A 16,781-nucleotide genomic window follows, 5' to 3' on the forward strand; every position below is an offset into this window, starting at 1 on the left:
ATATATATTTAAAATGAAAAAATAAAGAAAAAAAGAACAAACACCATAAATTATATATACTTTATATGGCTTTTTATGTACTCAATAATTATGTTTACATTTACTCCTTTTAAGTATCAAAAAAAAAAAAACATTAAAAAATAAAATAAAAATTTAATTCATATTTTAAAACTAAAAGGACTTCTCGAAAGGAAATCATCTTTATATATTTATTAGGACCAAAAATATAGTATTTATAAAATTTTGGGATTATTGAAGACAAGAGATTATAGTTCTAAAAATAATAAAGAAATTATTTTCGTATTTTCCCGAGAACAATTTTTAATACTCACTTTTTATCATGGATTTGACTCCATGAACAGACTCACTCACGGTCAAATTTATCAATAATTCATCCAGAATTACTTTAAAAATGTATATCACAGTTTTATTCAATAGCAACTTATCGATAATCCCACAAATTAAAAACGCACTTCTGCTTATTCCAAAATGTTTTTAGGATAATTATGATCAAACTTTTAGACTGATAGCATTTTTGAATTCGCCCAGACGATTTTAATAAAAATTTTTTTAAATATTCAAACTAAATTTTGAGGTCATTATTAAAGGGGAAAAAAAAGAGGAAAAACATAATTTTTAACTAAAATAATATGTAAATGTATGTACATGTATATGATTTCAATTGTTAAGGGGATTTGACTACTGATACTTATATTGAATGCACGCGTATTTCTATGCATTCCAAAAAGCTTTATTATTCTAATAAAATATAGCTGGTTTTGGGTATAAACAAAAACTGAAACTGTGGGCGAATGTACAAAAGGACTGCTTTTAATTTGACTCTAAAGCTGTGGTTGATTTATTTTCTATCTTAACCGACATTTCTTGTTCAGCTACAAACATTTCCTAGAATAAAAGAAAATAATAACAAAAGATTGACAATTTAGTAATGGAAAAACTTACCACATCATAAATAACTTTAATTACCAGCGAGCAAGATGGACAAGTAGCTATTTCTTCGCCTAACATTAACTGTTCCTTAAATTTAGTAAATATTGAAATACTAATAAAAGTTTCAACGGAACAGTATCTTTAAGTTTTAATTACTTTGCTAATTTCGAAACGGTCACCGCATGGACAAGGATAGTAATAAGTCTCCTCTTCTTCGTCATATTCAAAATCTTCAATTTCGACTTCATCATGAAATACACTCATTTTCGTATGCTAAACATATTATTATTTATAAAAAGCAAAACGGCACAACTTTTACTCGTAATGAAATAAAAATACAATCCACACACAACTAACTGTCAGATTATTAGCACGTTGTAAAAATGGAAATCAAATTAATGGAATTTAACTTAACTACCCTGTTTTTACACAATTGAGGATAGTTTTGTAAAGCAATGTGCGTGATTTTACATTTTTTTTCACACTGATTCAAATTCTGGATAAACTAAAAAAAACAAGCATGTCAACCTTTGGTATAAGCACATGATTATTAATGGATATGTACGAAAAGTTTTTCATGATGGATACAATAACTTTTTAGTGGGGAAAACTCTCAATCAAAACGCATTGGCGACTGTATACATCTAATTGTTTATGATAGATAGTAAAACACACAGGTAATTAATGGAATAACTTACCCAAGTAATGACAACAGCACTCCTAGAGCAACTGGGACAAATAGCTACTCGTTTACCTGCTAATAAGTTTGACTAAAACGATATATATACATATAAAAAAGCAAAACCATGTTAAACTTTTGAAAAGTTATCTATCGTCGGGTTAACTTACTATGTAAATTTCGAAACGGTCACCACACGGACAGGGATAATAATAGACTTCATCTAATTCACAATATTCGAGTTTTTCAATTTTAATTCGTTCAGCTTTTATATGCTAAAAACAGAATTATAATTTACAAAGAATCACAGCTATAATATTTTTTTATGTTCTTTAAGAGTTTAATATCATATCGAGAGAAAAATTGGAAGTATGTACGCCGAGGACACTAAACTTTGCGGTCTTATCAAACTTTCCAAATTGCAGAGATTTTGATATGTAATAATCATTTTCGATGATGTCATAAAATTTAACTAGATAAACAAAATTAGCAAAATCTCCGCGCGACTCGTTAATATGGATTAAAAGCCGCTAGAAAAAAATTAAGCAGCTTTCTATGCCCAATATGCCTGAAAATTGCTACGTGCGTATTTATCGCCTTCATAGCGTGAAAAGCGCGCAAGGTTTTCATGTATTTCAAATAAAGCCGAAACAACTCTGTGTTTGCATGGAGAAAAAATAAAAATTATAAACAAGTTGTTAGTTTTACCAAAAAGTTAAATAAAAATGTCTACAACAAAATCAAGTGAGGTAAATTATTATGAAGTACTAGATATTGATATAGAAGCTCAAGAGGCAGAAATACGCAAAGCCTATCGGAAGAAGGCCCTAGCATGTCATCCAGATAAGAATCCCGACAATCCAAAAGCAGCTGAGTTATTTCATGAACTTTCTAAAGCTTTGGAAATATTAACAGATATCAGTGCTCGAGCCGCTTATGATAAAGTCTTAAAAGCCAGAAAAGCGGCTGAATTACGCCACAAACAGTTAGACAGTAAACGACAGAAATTAAAAGACAATTTAGAACGACGTGAACTGGAAGCGTTCTATAAACCCCACGTCCAGAAGACAGATCAAGAAATTTTGCAAGAGGAAATTGAACGCATCAGACGTGAAGGCTCTCGTTTGCTGGAGGAGGAACATCGTTTATTAAGGGAGCAATTGCAACGCACATATGCCGAACAGGCGCAGCCAAAGACTACTTTTAATTCCGCAGAACATCGTATTAAAATAAAATGGGAAGCTGATAAAATGGATGCCAGTAACGGAGGGTATAGCGAAGAAAAATTAATGGGCTTCCTGAAAAAATGGGGCGATATTGAGGCTTTGGTAATGAGCAAGAAAAAGGGCAAAGCTTTAGTAGAATTTAAGACCTTAGAAGCTGGGGAGATGGCTTTACTGTATGAGAAAGGGCTAGGGAGTAATCCCTTATGCCTCAAGCCGCTTAACCCATCTCCTGATAAAAGAGCACCAAAAAGTACATTAGCAAATTATGAAGATCTGGCCATGCGGAAGCTAAGGCAGGCGGAAGAACGTAAACGTTTAATAGAACAAATGTTAAAAGAAGACAGTGAACAAGCGTAAAAACTATGTGTAAAAAAGATTAAGGAAAAATATTTGAATACATACCCAGAATTTGCAATGCAATAAGAATGAATAAAAACGCTTACAAAAGAAACGACAGTTTTTGTATTGCTTTATATACCAGATCATTGTTATCGATAAACACACACAAATTTGTAGTTATCGTTTGTTGTTTAGCTCATGCAACTGTCGTGGCAAGCGATTTTGCTTTTATTAATTTTCTTCTAGGACTTGTATTTTTTTCCTTTAAATGGTTTTTGTTAAATAACCGTGGAATAATGGAACGTACAAAACGTGATTTAGAATCAGTTATTAGCTCTCAAAATGAGCAATTGACACGTTATGAAAAGCGACTCAAAGGTATTGAGGTATTTATGTTATGAAAATGTACGAGAAATGCAATAAATTCCTTTATTAAATTAAGATGTTGTGACTGCTTATAAGGGATTGCTTAAGGAAAAGGAAGCTCTAGAGACCAGTTTATCTGCTTTGACGGCAACCAAGGCAGATGTCACTGGCGAAGACGACAACGAACCCTCTTCGGAAGCTGCTCATACAAGGGATAAAAATGAAAAAGTTATTAATAACGAAGACGTAATGCTACCTGGTATTGATGACAAAGCCAATCTCCAGACGCAAATTCATACGCTTATGAATTCTTTGGCCACCCTGTCGGCTGAAAAGTCGCGTATGGAAGCTTCATTTCAAAATGATAAAAAACAATTACGCGTTTTACTAACGCAAAAAGATCAGACGATCAATGATTTGCAAAAGAAAATTAAGGAAAATCAAGATAATGCAAAAAATGATATAGAAGATGTAAAAGCTAAATGGATTATTGAACGTCAAGAACGTGAAAAAGAAACAAATAATCAAATTTTAATGATTCGCGAATTGCAAAAACTTTACGCTGACGAACGCCATCTTAAGGAAAACATTGAAATGCAACTGAATAACTTTAAAACCCAGTTTGCTAGTAATGAGGCCGAAAATTATCGTTTAAGGGATTTGCAAGCGCAACTGAAGGATGCCAACGCTCAGCTTAAACAATTTCAAACCAATAGTAAACATCTAAATATTGAACAAAGTGAGGAAAGCTCTAATCTCTTGAAACAAGTGCAACAAGAGATGCGTTTACTTAAGGAACAACATGCTGTGGCAATTAAAAACGAGCAAAAACGAGCGCAGCTTGCCGAAGAGCAATCTCGAAATCAAGCTGCTCTGCATGAAGATCGCGTCGCCAATCTGGAAGCAAGACTAGCTGAGCTAAGCACCACAGTGGGCACTTACGACCGTTTAAGACAGCAAGATCAAGAATCCATCCACGTGTTAAAAAGGCAATTGCAAGATTTGGAACGCTCTACGCTTACTACGGAAATCAACAATGACCAATCCTTCAGTTACAATCATTCCGAAAAAGAACGGATCTTAAATAAGCTCGCCACAAATAGTGGCGATGATTTGTCTGAAATCGTGGATGAAATCATGCGCCTTAAAAAAATATTGTTAACTGGAAATTCATGTTCCTCCAATCCCATCGATTTAAATAAAATATTTTCTGTTGCCACTGATCATACAGAGTGCCAAGACGAACTTAATCGAGTAACATTTCAATTAGAAGCAGCTCATACTGAACTTAAGGCATTGCAAGAGAAATTAACACAACAAAAAACGCATATAGCAACACTCCAGGACAAAGTTCAAGTTTTGAATACAAATATAGAGGACCAAGAATTGGAATTAAAACAGCACAATGAAAAGCTTCGGTTAGCTGTTAAAGACGAGCGAACTAAATGGAAAGAAAGGCAGAATGATTTAGAAAATGAATACCGTGGCAAACTGAATGATTTGGAACAACAGTTACATAAACAACGCTCGCGCTCGTTGCGATTACTCGACGAAAAAGAACAAGAAATCAAGACGTTGCAAACATCATTTGAAATATTCCATAGCAATAATCATCATAATATTAGTGCAATTAGTGAAACAAATAATGCTGTTTCTTCGGATGCCGAAAGCGATGACGAAGCTCATCATCTTGCTTTCCCTCAAAAAAAACTTTCAGTAAAGCCTAAAAAACTTGCGGTCAGTGATAGTTGTCACATGTTGCATTATGCCAATGAAATAGCGCGTAAGGATATCGAAATTACAAATCTTAGGAAATCCAGATATGTTGCCGAAGCTTCCATGCGTAAAGCTATACAAGAAAAGGTTGCTGCTCAGGAGGAATTACTTACTAAAATATCGGCATTAGAAGAACACGTCGATAGGTAAAGTATCATACCACGGCAAATATTTGAGAAATGTGGAAGTAAAATGTGTAGAAGTAGTATGTAGATATGAGTTTCACTTTGAAATCTGGAGGAATAAACGCTAAATGTGAATATAAAAAATTTAATTCATGCTAAATATAATTTTTTTTTGCTTTCTTTCTTGGTACAGACTGGAACGTTGCAAGACACGAGAAGGCGCTAATTTAGAGTATTTGAAAAATGTTATTATTAGCTACATAGTATCCAAGGATCCTGATGGACGGCGTCATATGATGAACGCCATCAGTGCTGTACTTCAATTCACGCCAGCTGAAACTCAAGCTATTAATTCTGCTCTCCATAAGAAGTGAAAGTTGTGTCAATTATGTTTTGTACATATATATTTATATCTATGTATATTTGAAATTATTGCAATCAACGAAAACCGTTAACAGGAAATTTGTTTAAATGTTCTTTTAATACGGCCGGAAAAATGGAGAAAAATTTGTATCTACCGCCCATTTGTTTCGGATCAGTTAACATTTCATAGCCAGATTTGAGAAGACTTTGATTTTCAGGTAAAGCGTTTTTCAAAAGTCGCTAAAATATGTTATATTTGTATTAATATTATAACCTGGTAAGTAAGGATACTTTTTTACCTCTAAGCGAACGTCACCTTGCATCTGTTGTAAGAATATTCCTTGTTTAATAGGCCCAAAAGTAATGACTTCATTATTTTTCTCAGCGGTATGCTTCATTCGACGAAAATCTACATCTGCGGTTAAATCGGCGCTGCCTGGCTCTATTAAAGGGTCATGTAACGCATGCTTGCGAAAAGCCTTCAAAAAGAAAAAGAGTTGAAACGGTTATATTCGACTTTCGAACGAATCTTGCACCATCGTAAAAAATTACATAAAATTGGCTAATTGCATTTGTTCTGCACGTGTTTTTAGTATTCTCTCTGCAGTGAATTTTAGGGACCTGATGACTTCTAAGTTTAAATTCCTTATGTGTTGTTTGCTGTAGTTTGCAATCCATTATGAGCAAATAGCTAACACTTCATTAGTTTGAGGTATATGCAAGTCATTTTGTTTTATTTACTTTTTTTTATTAACAGTATTCGTAAAAAAACGGTGATGTCGAGGAATAAAGAAATATGCGACGAATTTCAAGTGCATTTCCTAAGTTTTTAAATAACAAAAGGGCGGACGGCCGGACAAGCGACACCACAAAAGTCAATCTGACATTGCTTGTGTCTCCTCTCAATAAAATTGCTGGGTATTGTATACGGAAAAACATATCTGTTATATAACTATGTTGCGGTGGTGGTTGAAAACAAATATTCTAAATTGTAGATTACAATTTCTTACCCTGAAGGTGTCGGTTTTATCGCCAAAGTGGCCGTAATCGATTACCAAACCAATGCCGCCATCTTCTTGTAAACGTTTCGCTAGCATGCTAATTAACCTATCCGATTCCAAAGAATATTCCAAACTTAACCTTGTATCGCTTTTCAATGGTTGATAAAGTTTGGAGACCGGGGTCTGTTCTTTTGACAGAACGAAACGAAATTCCGGCTTTTCCGAAACATTAGAAACAATGTCTATCAGCACTTCTTTCCACAAATTGTTTTCTAATTGTAATTTATGTATTGGTAAAGCGTCGAAAAACTCATGGGCGACAACTAAAGAAAAGTTTCGGGGTACATCTTCTAAATGTTTATACCAAAATACTTTTATGCCGGATGGAGTTTCGCCCTTTCTATAAAATCGAGATTTATTATCATCTATTGATGTGGAGCCATGACATATACGCTCCGCTTGCAGTCCGCCAAGATAAGGGCTTATCTCCACTAGATGTATGGAAAATTGAGGATCGATCTTGAAATGCGTTAGAACTCGTAGCAAATCACGGATTAAGGTACCTCTCCCGGGACCTAATTCTACCAGCTGAAATTCGAGACTGCCCAATTTATACCATTCAGTTAAAAGCCAAATTCCCACCAACTAAGGGAGAAAAAATTCTTTAAAGCTTGTATTAAAAGTAAATCCGCGGAATTCACCTCTGCAAATATCTGGGAAATTTCTGGTGATGTTATAAAGTCTCCTTCTCTGCCAAATACGTCTTTATACATATAGTATCCGCCTTGAGGATGAGTTAAAACTTCGCGCATATAATCAGCAACAGTAATAGGACCGGTGGCTAATATTTTCGCTTTCAATTGTTTAGTTAGATCAATCGTCTTTTTGCCTTCTTCCTCGGTAATCACTTTGGTTTTTTGTTTAATTTCTTGTGAAAAATCTGGTCTTTTCACTGATTTGTAACTAAATTTTCTAATTTCGTGTCGTAAAATATATTTAAAAATTTTTTCCAACATATTTGCAGTTACTTTTTTTTTTCTTCTATTATACGAACGTAACTAAAATCTGTCATATGCTTGAAAACAGTTATCATATGTAGCAAGCGTTGTTGCAGTCGATTAAATGGTCTTGATAAAAGAAGAACAAGAAATTGAAACATATGTTTTTGGTATTTGTGAAGATTTCGTTTATAAACAGTCAGTGCTTTTTAGTTTTCAGCAAATTTTGAGGAAGATTTATTTAGAAAAGGAAAATAATAATATGGTGCAAGAATTGTGTAGAGTATGCGCCACGGCTGCCCATGAAGACACGGCCATAAAATTATTCGAACGCAATCAAAAAGAATTGTTACAACAATTACGGCTATTGACGGGTTCAATGGTATGTATGACATGTACAGCGACAATAGTGTCTCGGTAAAGTTAAAAAATTATATATTCTGAAATATTGCAGATAAAAAACAGTATTGGTTATCCTAGGTTGGTTTGTTGGGCGTGCCAACAAAAACTGATGGACGCTTACGCTTTTCGTCAGTGCTTTGTTAAGTCTCAATTATTTTTTAAAGAGAAAATGAGAGAAAAGCTTATCGCTATGCAGGAAGCCAAAAAATTTAAAGAAAAAACGAGGACACCTAAAGATTCGGAATTATTTCCGAACACAGTTAAGGAAGAGGAAGGGAATGACAATAATGATCGTAAAAAGGAAGATCACGAAGAAGTTTATGAATCATCTGAATTTGAAAATGTGTTAAAAGAGGAAGAACATCAAGGATTGAGTAAAGACGATATTTTCGAAGCCGAGGAAGAAGAGTTTATTAATATAGATCAGAAAATTGAAAGCAACTTTAGCGTATACGAATTCAATAACGAAGATGAGCCGGATGGTAATGTTGAAACCATGAACAATGCGAGCGTGGAAAAGAAAAGTCCAGAAAGATTGCAATTGGAAAAAAAGAAAACGTTTAAAGGTCGAAAGAAGCGCAAGAATGCCCCAGAGGAGCCGAGACAATATATATGCGATCAATGCGGGAACCATTTTAGTTGTCGGCATCATTTTGTAATACATCTGAGAAGACACACTGGTGACAAGCAGTATGCTTGCGAGTAAGATGGAATTATGCTATGAAATTGAATTTGATGAATAAAGCTCTATTTTAGAATATGTCCTGACAAGTTTTTCACCAACTCGGAATTGACCCGACACATGAGAAAACATACCGGCGAAAGACCATTCGCTTGTAAATTTTGTTTAAGAAAGTTTACCGATTACAGTACCCGGGTGAAACATGAAAGGTGAGAGAGGATTATAATGCGTTTTTATGGTCATCGCAAATATTTATAATGCCGACGAGAAATGAAAGATATATGTATTCTTAAATTGAGTGATATGAAAAAAGTTCAGATGGATAAATTTGGTGCATATTTTCTTTCATTTCTTTTTTCAAATTAAGTTCCAAAAATTGTTACAACATTTTTTTTCTAGGTTATCAAATCAAGTATTTTTTTTTGATTAATATTGTTATTGTAAAAGCAAATGTTAACCAGTTATTAAGGGTGCGCCCTAGTTGCCAAGAGTAAAAATGGTGTATATGCCAAGAAATGTGATAAATAGCTTAAAAATACCTTAGCACGATAAATGACATTCAACTGAAGGATTTCCTCCGACTAATGAGAATTGAGAAGTTTCGTCCAAGCCGAATATAACATTGCTCAAATTAATTGTTGAGAAATTTGCATTTTTTTATTTTTCATAGAACTCATACTAATGAACGTCCTTTTCAATGCAATGGATGCGGAAAATCATTTACCACGTCCTATATACTCAAAAATCATATGCTGACGCATACTGGGGAAAAATTGTTTAGGTACTTTTCCATTGAATGCATCTTTCTATTAAAAATAGCTTTTATTTTTTAATCGCAGTTGTAACCTGTGCAACAGATCTTTTAGCCGACGTACACATCTAGTGGTGCATTATCGATCTATATTGCACAAGCAAGCTGAAGAAAAACAAGCGGAAAACGCGATTTTCTAATTAAAATTAAATTAATTTAACATAAAATAGAAAAAAAAATGAACAGGGAGTGTAAATATATATGTCTTTCAATTGTAATTAAATTTCTCTGTTTTATTAAATTCAATGTAACGGACACATCGGGTTGATTAAGGGGTTGTAAGACGTCTTACATATAAATCCTTAACAAATATTTAATAGTCCATCAATTATTAACTAACTGCAAAGTGCGGTGGTCGACATCTCTAGAAGATGTAATTCTTTCCTTGGAACTAAATCTTGAATTTAGAACATGCAAAGTTTAAACAAAGCTGGAAATAATTTTCTATATTTATGAACATTTTGTAGCCAGAATAAGATCTAAAGCCCGAGGTGTATTTATAGAATATTTATAGAAGTCACAGAAACAATGCATGACCTCAGTCGTGCAATCCGCCAACTGCCAGAAGTGCTCCGAAATTCAAAATTCTTCGCTAATTTATTTCATTTTACTCTATTATCAATTATTACTGTGACTTTTTTTATACTCTACACCGCATCTGGGGTATACTAAAATTGTGGGGATGTTTGCAAAACCCAAGAGGTCTTGGGAAAGATACATACGCAAATAAGAAAAAATAAAAAAATTCACTTTTAATTAACTTATAAAACATGTACACGAAATTCAAGATCTTTGTTGGTGTGAAAAGCGACATGCTTGATCTTATTTATTACTATCTTTGTCGTACATTATCTTATCATCTTTAAAGACTTTATTTTTGCACAACCATAAGGAAAAGTTTGGTTTCCATTCATTTTTAGACATGAACAAATGCTAAAGAATAATAATGTCCGCGCCATAATATAGAGATTAGAGAATTCAACCGCATGTGGGACATTGCCCGCGTTCACTAAGGCATCGTGAGTGGAAAATATGATGACAGGAAAATTGCCGCGCATATTGATTTCGCACTTCACTTCCGCAGATCCCGCATATTGGATGTCTATTAAAATAAATAGTCGCAGTAAATTTTTTTCCGTCGGCTTAAATCCAAAAATCCAACTTACCCATAATTAGATGGGTTCTCATTATTGCCATCAATATAAGCCACTGGTGTGCTGGATTTATAGACGTAATACACGTAAAATAGTAACCCAATGGCGACTCCTGCCATGAAGTGAGGAGGAAGCATATTTTTTAACGGACCCCTTGTTGTTACGTTTTCCCTTTTTGTATCTGTAGAAATTTAAAATATCACAAATTGTAGTGCATGTGTCTGTTTTGCAATTATAAAACCGAAAAGAAGTGTGAAAGTGAATATTAAAAACGCCGGAATTTTTTTTTTTTTAACAAAATTAAACACGTTGATAAGAGCAAAGTTGCCATGCTATTAAGGGGAATTAGGGGGAAATCCCAATTTCTTTTCATTGTTTTTGTTATATTTGCTTAGCAAACGTCAAGCTATTTTCAATCACCCCAATATTCAACTTCTTATGTATCATCAGCTGATTTATACTTATTTATAACATACAACAAACGTTCACACGGTGTTGCTCACTCACTGAATATTCATGAAGAAGAAGAAGAAACTATAATAACAAGAATTAGTTGCCATTGTTTATTAATTCAATATCTTGTACAAAATCCAACTGTACGTACTACGAACATAAAAATAAATCTGACTTCAAATGAGGAAAATAAAAAAGCGAATGGAAGGGACAAATTAAAATTGAGCAAACGTGAACGAACGTGACATGCACTAGTTCAATAAATAAAGAATATGTGTATTGATGAAGATGTTGGGTTTGCAATCGTTACCGAAGACGCGATGAATTTTAGACTTAAGTTAACAAGCTAATTGTCATACCGAAGGTTATATCTAAGATGAGTTGACGTTTCAAAAGGCCCAACTCGGCTCCCGAGCAGTAAGAAGTACTTTTGGACGGATTCCATCGAATCAATACAACGTTGTTTAAGCAAATAAAAACATTATATTTAAGGGGCAGTCAGTAAAAACCATACATCACTTAGCGTAATAAAATCTTCATTTATATCCACAATAAAATATTATTATTACTATTATTATAAATTTAGCCAGAGAATAAATTCTAAAACTAAACTCTTAAAGCACATCTAAGGCTTTCGGCTTTATTAAAAACTCTACCGCACTTAAGATTTGAACCCACGATCATTAAGTTGCTACTCGAGATTCTTGCCTACTCGGCCACTCAGGCGGATCCACAATAAAATAAAAATTATACATGTTTCCTTTCTATGGGGAGCTCTTGCATGGCAGATGGCAGAAAGCGTAAACTTATGTGATCCAAAACGATTTTAAATGATGAATGAAACGATCTAAATGATTTCATCATAAAATGCTAGCAATAAGAATTTGTTGTGATATAAAAACTTACCTCTGATGAGAACATTGAGAGATCCAAATAACAGACCTGCTCGACGCCGACAATTTATATGTCAACCATAATTTAGAGTCCAGTTTCTTACATTTGAGACAAGTACAAACACTAAGTAACGTACACAGCCAATACAATGCACAACTTGGAAAAATTGAATAAAGAATAATAATCTTTTTATTTATTTGCTGTCAAATTTTATAAACTTACGCTTGCAAGACTAATTGCTTTGTTTCGGGACATTTGATTACGTAAGTAGTTAAACACACTGCAGATGAACTTCGCCCAGAAGTGTACTGTGAACGGGGCACCGATTTGTAAACATATTGTAACATTTAAAATTTGAAAGTTACTGGATCGCCACAAAACAACGTATGAATTTGTGGCAGGGAGTTCTGCCTAGCCAAGGCAAAACGGGTCTCCTTGGTGCCGCTAAAGAGTTGCAAAAATATTCCTCGTCTAATCTCATCGTTTTCATAAATAAAAGGAGCGATGGTTTGAGCTAACCAATCTATCAAAGATGTCGCGTTTTTGAGAAAACGCATGCAATAATTCAGTGTGCACGGGTGGAAAATGTGATCGTTGCTTAAATTTCATATATAATAGTATTGCTCAAAATCTTCTGATTTTACATTAAAACTCACCCATCTTCATTTTCATTAAAGCGCTTATTGTCTGGCCTTCGGATGCGCACAACATCAACATAAACGCTTTTAACACTTGATGCGCCACTAGTATTCGAAGGTAAGGAGCTGCTGTCGCACATATGCGTGACATTTATAAATTTATAACTACTTCTGTTTCACTCTCAGCCATATTGAAGCGAAAATTTGAAAATTTAACAAATATCAATTTATTTATTTTATTTGGGAATTTTTCAAAGTTTACAACCAGTTTGAGCGTTTGGACCATTGACGACCCTAAAACGGTAAACCGCTCTTACTTTCTCAATAAGATCCTCGCGTAGTACGCTGATTACTCTATTTGCACTGGGAATTGATATGGCGGCATTAATATAATCACCGCTCCCTTCTAATTTGTTTAATAATTCAGGGTTTGTGGTGCTAAATCGATTATTGTTTCGTTGGGCAGGCTTTATTTCGAAAGACATTCTCATCACAAATTTTTTGTATTATTATTCTTGACTTTAATGAATTTGAATTATCTCATTTTTCCCTCCACCGTATGTTCAGCACAGAGTGGTTTTTAATAGGATATTAATTCTGGGATGTTAATACGGTGAGCAAAATATTTAGCTTTGAATACTAACGAAAAGCATTCCACCGGTATTTCAAACAATCCGCTGTTATCTGAAAACGCGCAAAATCAATCAGTGTGTGTGTGAAAATGGCCAAAATCAATCCACTCTACTCTGAAAATGGACAAAATACATATATATTTTTTAATAAAAGTAAACAAAAACTCAGCAAAATTCTTACTCAAAATTCTCATTTTGTTTTCACCAAAAAGACCTGTAGCATAATTCTTTGATTAAATAAAATTTCTTTATTGTAAACAAAAACCGAATGAAAAGAAAATTTGAAAATTTAACAAATATCAATTTATTTATTTACTTATTTGGACATTTTTTAAAGTTTACAACCAGTTTGACCGTTTATAATCTTGTGTTCATAGTAAAACGTTCTTTTTCCATAAAGAAACGCCTCTTTAAGATCGATTTCGCCCAATTTGAACTTTACATACGAAAAATTTCACGCTTAACAGGATTGCAGTAACGTAGTGTCATTACAAATAAAACGAAATTAATTAAGAATGAAATACCTAAAGGTGCTGAGAAAAAGGAAGATGCACTGAGAACATTGTCTGAAATTAGACGAGAATCGTTAGTCGGACTTTCTCTTAAGGTGATTTCTAATTTCATTTGACAATTAAACCAGCACATGCCATGACCATTGTTAAGTCGTAAACTTTTGCTTAATAAATTGGATTTTGCTAAGGCTATCGTTGTGACTATGATAATTGTTGGCAATCCCCGACTATATACCGAATAAATCGAAACGCGTCTGTTGTGATTTTTTGGGAAACTGCGCTTGTTTCCTCCACTAGATCTAAAAAAAGCAAAATTCGATGTTGTCTGGCTTTCCGCTATATTTGCAATTCTTCGGAAAAATAAATAAATAAATTGTTGATGACATCATTGACTGGAGTGTGCTAGTCAAAAAGGTGCGCTATAATCTGGTCACATAATATATCCAGCTCATCCACCATCAAAACGCATACCAATTATGGTATGAACTAACTGTCAGTGGAGTCTCACCAGTCTTAAGATAGCGTGATAGGCGCGTTGCCAATTTTTTTAAATGGCTGACAGGCTTAAAAGCATTGCTTAATTTAAGGTAAAACTTGAAGTTATACCATTTCAATATAAAAATATTAATAATTAATAATTACATGTTTTATATATATGTACACTATAAAATTCTATATTAGTAGTTATAATAATATAACTATAAATAAAATGTAAATTTAATATAAAATTAAGAAGAAAAAAAATTAAAATAATAAAAAATGAAGAAAATTAATGTTAATTTGTGTGTATTATCAAAAATATGTAATAAATAGAGCTTTCGGGTACACTAGAGTTGACGCATCTAATCGAAGAGAAGGAGGGACTGACTTTCATCCACTGACACCGATTATCAAGGTAAGACCAAACAAGCTTTAAAGCGGTGTGACCACAGCCAAAGTAAGAAGTTTGCTCTTTTAAGAGCAAATTATGATTCACAGTAACGAACGCCTTAGAAATATCAATCGTAACCATGATCGTCAAGTTGCCCTTATTATACTCTGGACCGCACCTACTGGTGTTGTAGCTATGACCTGGACCATAAATTGGCTGGACTTCAGGAAGTACATTCTTGGAACACAAAAACAACCCAAGCTGATCAACTACTAACCGCTCAAAGATTTTCGACAGCGCAGGAAGGCTACTCATAGGGCAATAATGACCTGGTGAAACAGACGCAACCCGTTTCGCAATAGGAGCTATAATCGCCACTTTCCAACAATTTGGAAAAGTACAGAATGTCATTATATGATTCAATGCATAAGTCAATGCGGAGGAGATCAAGGTTTAAAAATGTAATACTGACGTTATCATAACCAACGAGTTTTCTTGGGCAGGGTATACTCAGCTAATCCCGGACTCTTTCCAACAAAATTTGTATTAAAAAGACATGGACCTTCGGTTTTGGTCTTACGTTTCTATTTATTTATTTCCGAGGAATTTTACAATAGATAAGCGATTTTAAGGGGAGTGGGAGCAAAAAACTCGCTAGGTGACCGGACTCTTCTTTAAAGTTTTGATATATCTTTTTCGGTCCGAACGATTATTATTATATTTACTCTTTCACGTTTCCGTATCGCGAGTTTCTCTCTGGCTGCTGTAACACAACTGAAAGCTGAGCGTGCTGCTACGTGCTCGTTGACCTTTACACGTTTTATACAGTTTATACTTTTCATACATTTGTGTACATTTTATAGAGTTTCTATTTTCTTATACGTTCCACACATGTGTATACATTTTATAGAGTTTATACATTTGTATAAGTTTCATTCACTTGTAGACCTTTCCTAGCTGGGTACATTTTCTTTTCTCACTCTCTTTTTTTCTTACTGATTATCAAAAAGCCATGTAAGGGACAAACGAGACTGACTGCTTGGGGTCTACGGGTAGACAATTGTGCGGACGGACTTGTTATCAATAAGGAAGGAAAACAGCTTTTCAAACTTCGTTCATAGTAAAGATTCTGACCTCAAAAACCATCCCATTGTCTATATACAACAAGTGTCAGCTACTTAGTTAACAACCAGTGAGTAATCATTTAATCTATTAGGTTGGACATCACGAATTGGTTGATATTAGTATATTTTAGGTCGTCATAAATTTAAAAAATTTTTGCAGGTTGGCAACTCTGCGCACGCGTTGTACTTGTACTGTTTTACTTTGTGCGAAGAAGTTTTGTAATTTCTATTCGTCTTAGTTTTTGCGATCATCACTTGACACTCTCCGTAATAAGTGTCTGTCTTGTTTTTTTTTTTTTTTTTGAGTGTTTTCAGTTTTTTCTCTTGGCTTGCTCTTTATTCGCTGTATCTTTAGTAGTGTGAAGTTTACGTCTAATTTGAGAGATCATTTTTGTATGCGAGACAAACTTTGTTGTTTTTTTCACAATCTCTCTCTCTCTTCTCTCTGTTACTTTTTGGCATAGAGTGTTTTTTTACATCATGTCCAACAAAAAGGGGCCCTGAATTTGAACGATTCATTACCTGTTGGTTTCGCGAACTCTTTTGTAATGCGTAATTTGCAGGTAGCAAAAGCCGTGCTGCAGATGCAGTCCTTGATCTCTCGAAGGGTTTACGTTGGTCATATCCCGACTGTAGGAAACAGGACTTTTATAAGCTATTCACAAGAAATGGGTTCCGTGAACTAAGCAAAACTCTTATGGGAAGTTTGAAAAAATCAAGTCAATGTTCAATAAGTGTCGTTATCTAGAACGCTCGCCTTCTCTCACAACCTGTACAAGAGCGA

At 34.0% G+C, this 16,781-nt stretch overlaps 5 protein-coding genes across 6 annotated transcripts; 3 read left to right on the forward strand and 2 right to left on the reverse strand.

The window, feature by feature from the left end:
* Positions 1-185: 185 nt before the first annotated feature.
* On the reverse strand, positions 186-1,876 carry LOC119642792 (DPH3 homolog). Of its 2 annotated transcripts, none has more exons than XM_038042066.1 (6): positions 1,801-1,876; positions 1,650-1,721; positions 1,108-1,224; positions 964-1,032; positions 333-906; positions 186-274 (listed from the first exon to the last, which is right to left on the reverse strand). In XM_038042066.1, exons 3-5 carry the CDS (start codon positions 1,213-1,215, stop codon positions 832-834), a joined length of 252 nt encoding a protein of 83 aa, XP_037897994.1. In that variant the 5' UTR covers positions 1,216-1,224; positions 1,650-1,721; positions 1,801-1,876; the 3' UTR covers positions 186-274; positions 333-831. The 2 variants fall into 2 exon arrangements, with proteins under 2 accessions (XP_037897994.1, XP_037897993.1); XM_038042065.1 differs by having other exon boundaries at positions 964-1,038.
* Positions 1,877-2,290: 414 nt separating this feature from the next.
* On the forward strand, positions 2,291-3,234 carry LOC119642784 (dnaJ homolog subfamily C member 17). The gene has a single exon (XM_038042055.1). The coding sequence runs from the start codon at positions 2,356-2,358 to the stop codon at positions 3,211-3,213; it is 858 nt and encodes a 285-aa protein (XP_037897983.1). The 5' UTR covers positions 2,291-2,355; the 3' UTR covers positions 3,214-3,234.
* Positions 3,235-3,270: 36 nt separating this feature from the next.
* On the forward strand, positions 3,271-5,871 carry LOC119642782 (GRIP and coiled-coil domain-containing protein 1). Its single transcript, XM_038042053.1, has 3 exons — positions 3,271-3,573; positions 3,638-5,483; positions 5,656-5,871. Exons 1-3 carry the CDS (start codon positions 3,282-3,284, stop codon positions 5,834-5,836), a joined length of 2,319 nt encoding a protein of 772 aa, XP_037897981.1. The 5' UTR covers positions 3,271-3,281; the 3' UTR covers positions 5,837-5,871.
* LOC119642783 (protein arginine methyltransferase NDUFAF7 homolog, mitochondrial) lies at positions 5,838-7,855 on the reverse strand. Its single transcript, XM_038042054.1, has 4 exons — positions 7,528-7,855; positions 6,836-7,471; positions 6,125-6,304; positions 5,838-6,065 (listed from the first exon to the last, which is right to left on the reverse strand). The coding sequence occupies exons 1-4, from the start codon at positions 7,840-7,842 to the stop codon at positions 5,901-5,903; spliced, it is 1,296 nt and encodes a 431-aa protein (XP_037897982.1). The 5' UTR covers positions 7,843-7,855; the 3' UTR covers positions 5,838-5,900.
* Positions 7,856-7,999: 144 nt separating this feature from the next.
* On the forward strand, positions 8,000-9,859 carry LOC119642734 (transcription factor Ouib-like). Its single transcript, XM_038042002.1, has 5 exons — positions 8,000-8,206; positions 8,279-8,928; positions 8,983-9,117; positions 9,579-9,689; positions 9,748-9,859. The coding sequence occupies exons 1-5, from the start codon at positions 8,087-8,089 to the stop codon at positions 9,857-9,859; spliced, it is 1,128 nt and encodes a 375-aa protein (XP_037897930.1). The 5' UTR covers positions 8,000-8,086.
* Positions 9,860-16,781: the final 6,922 nt, after the last annotated feature.

Source organism: Glossina fuscipes, unplaced genomic scaffold (assembly GCF_014805625.2).
Source record: "Glossina fuscipes isolate IAEA_lab_2018 unplaced genomic scaffold, Yale_Gfus_2 257, whole genome shotgun sequence".
Taxonomy (NCBI): Eukaryota; Metazoa; Arthropoda; class Insecta; order Diptera; family Glossinidae; genus Glossina; species Glossina fuscipes.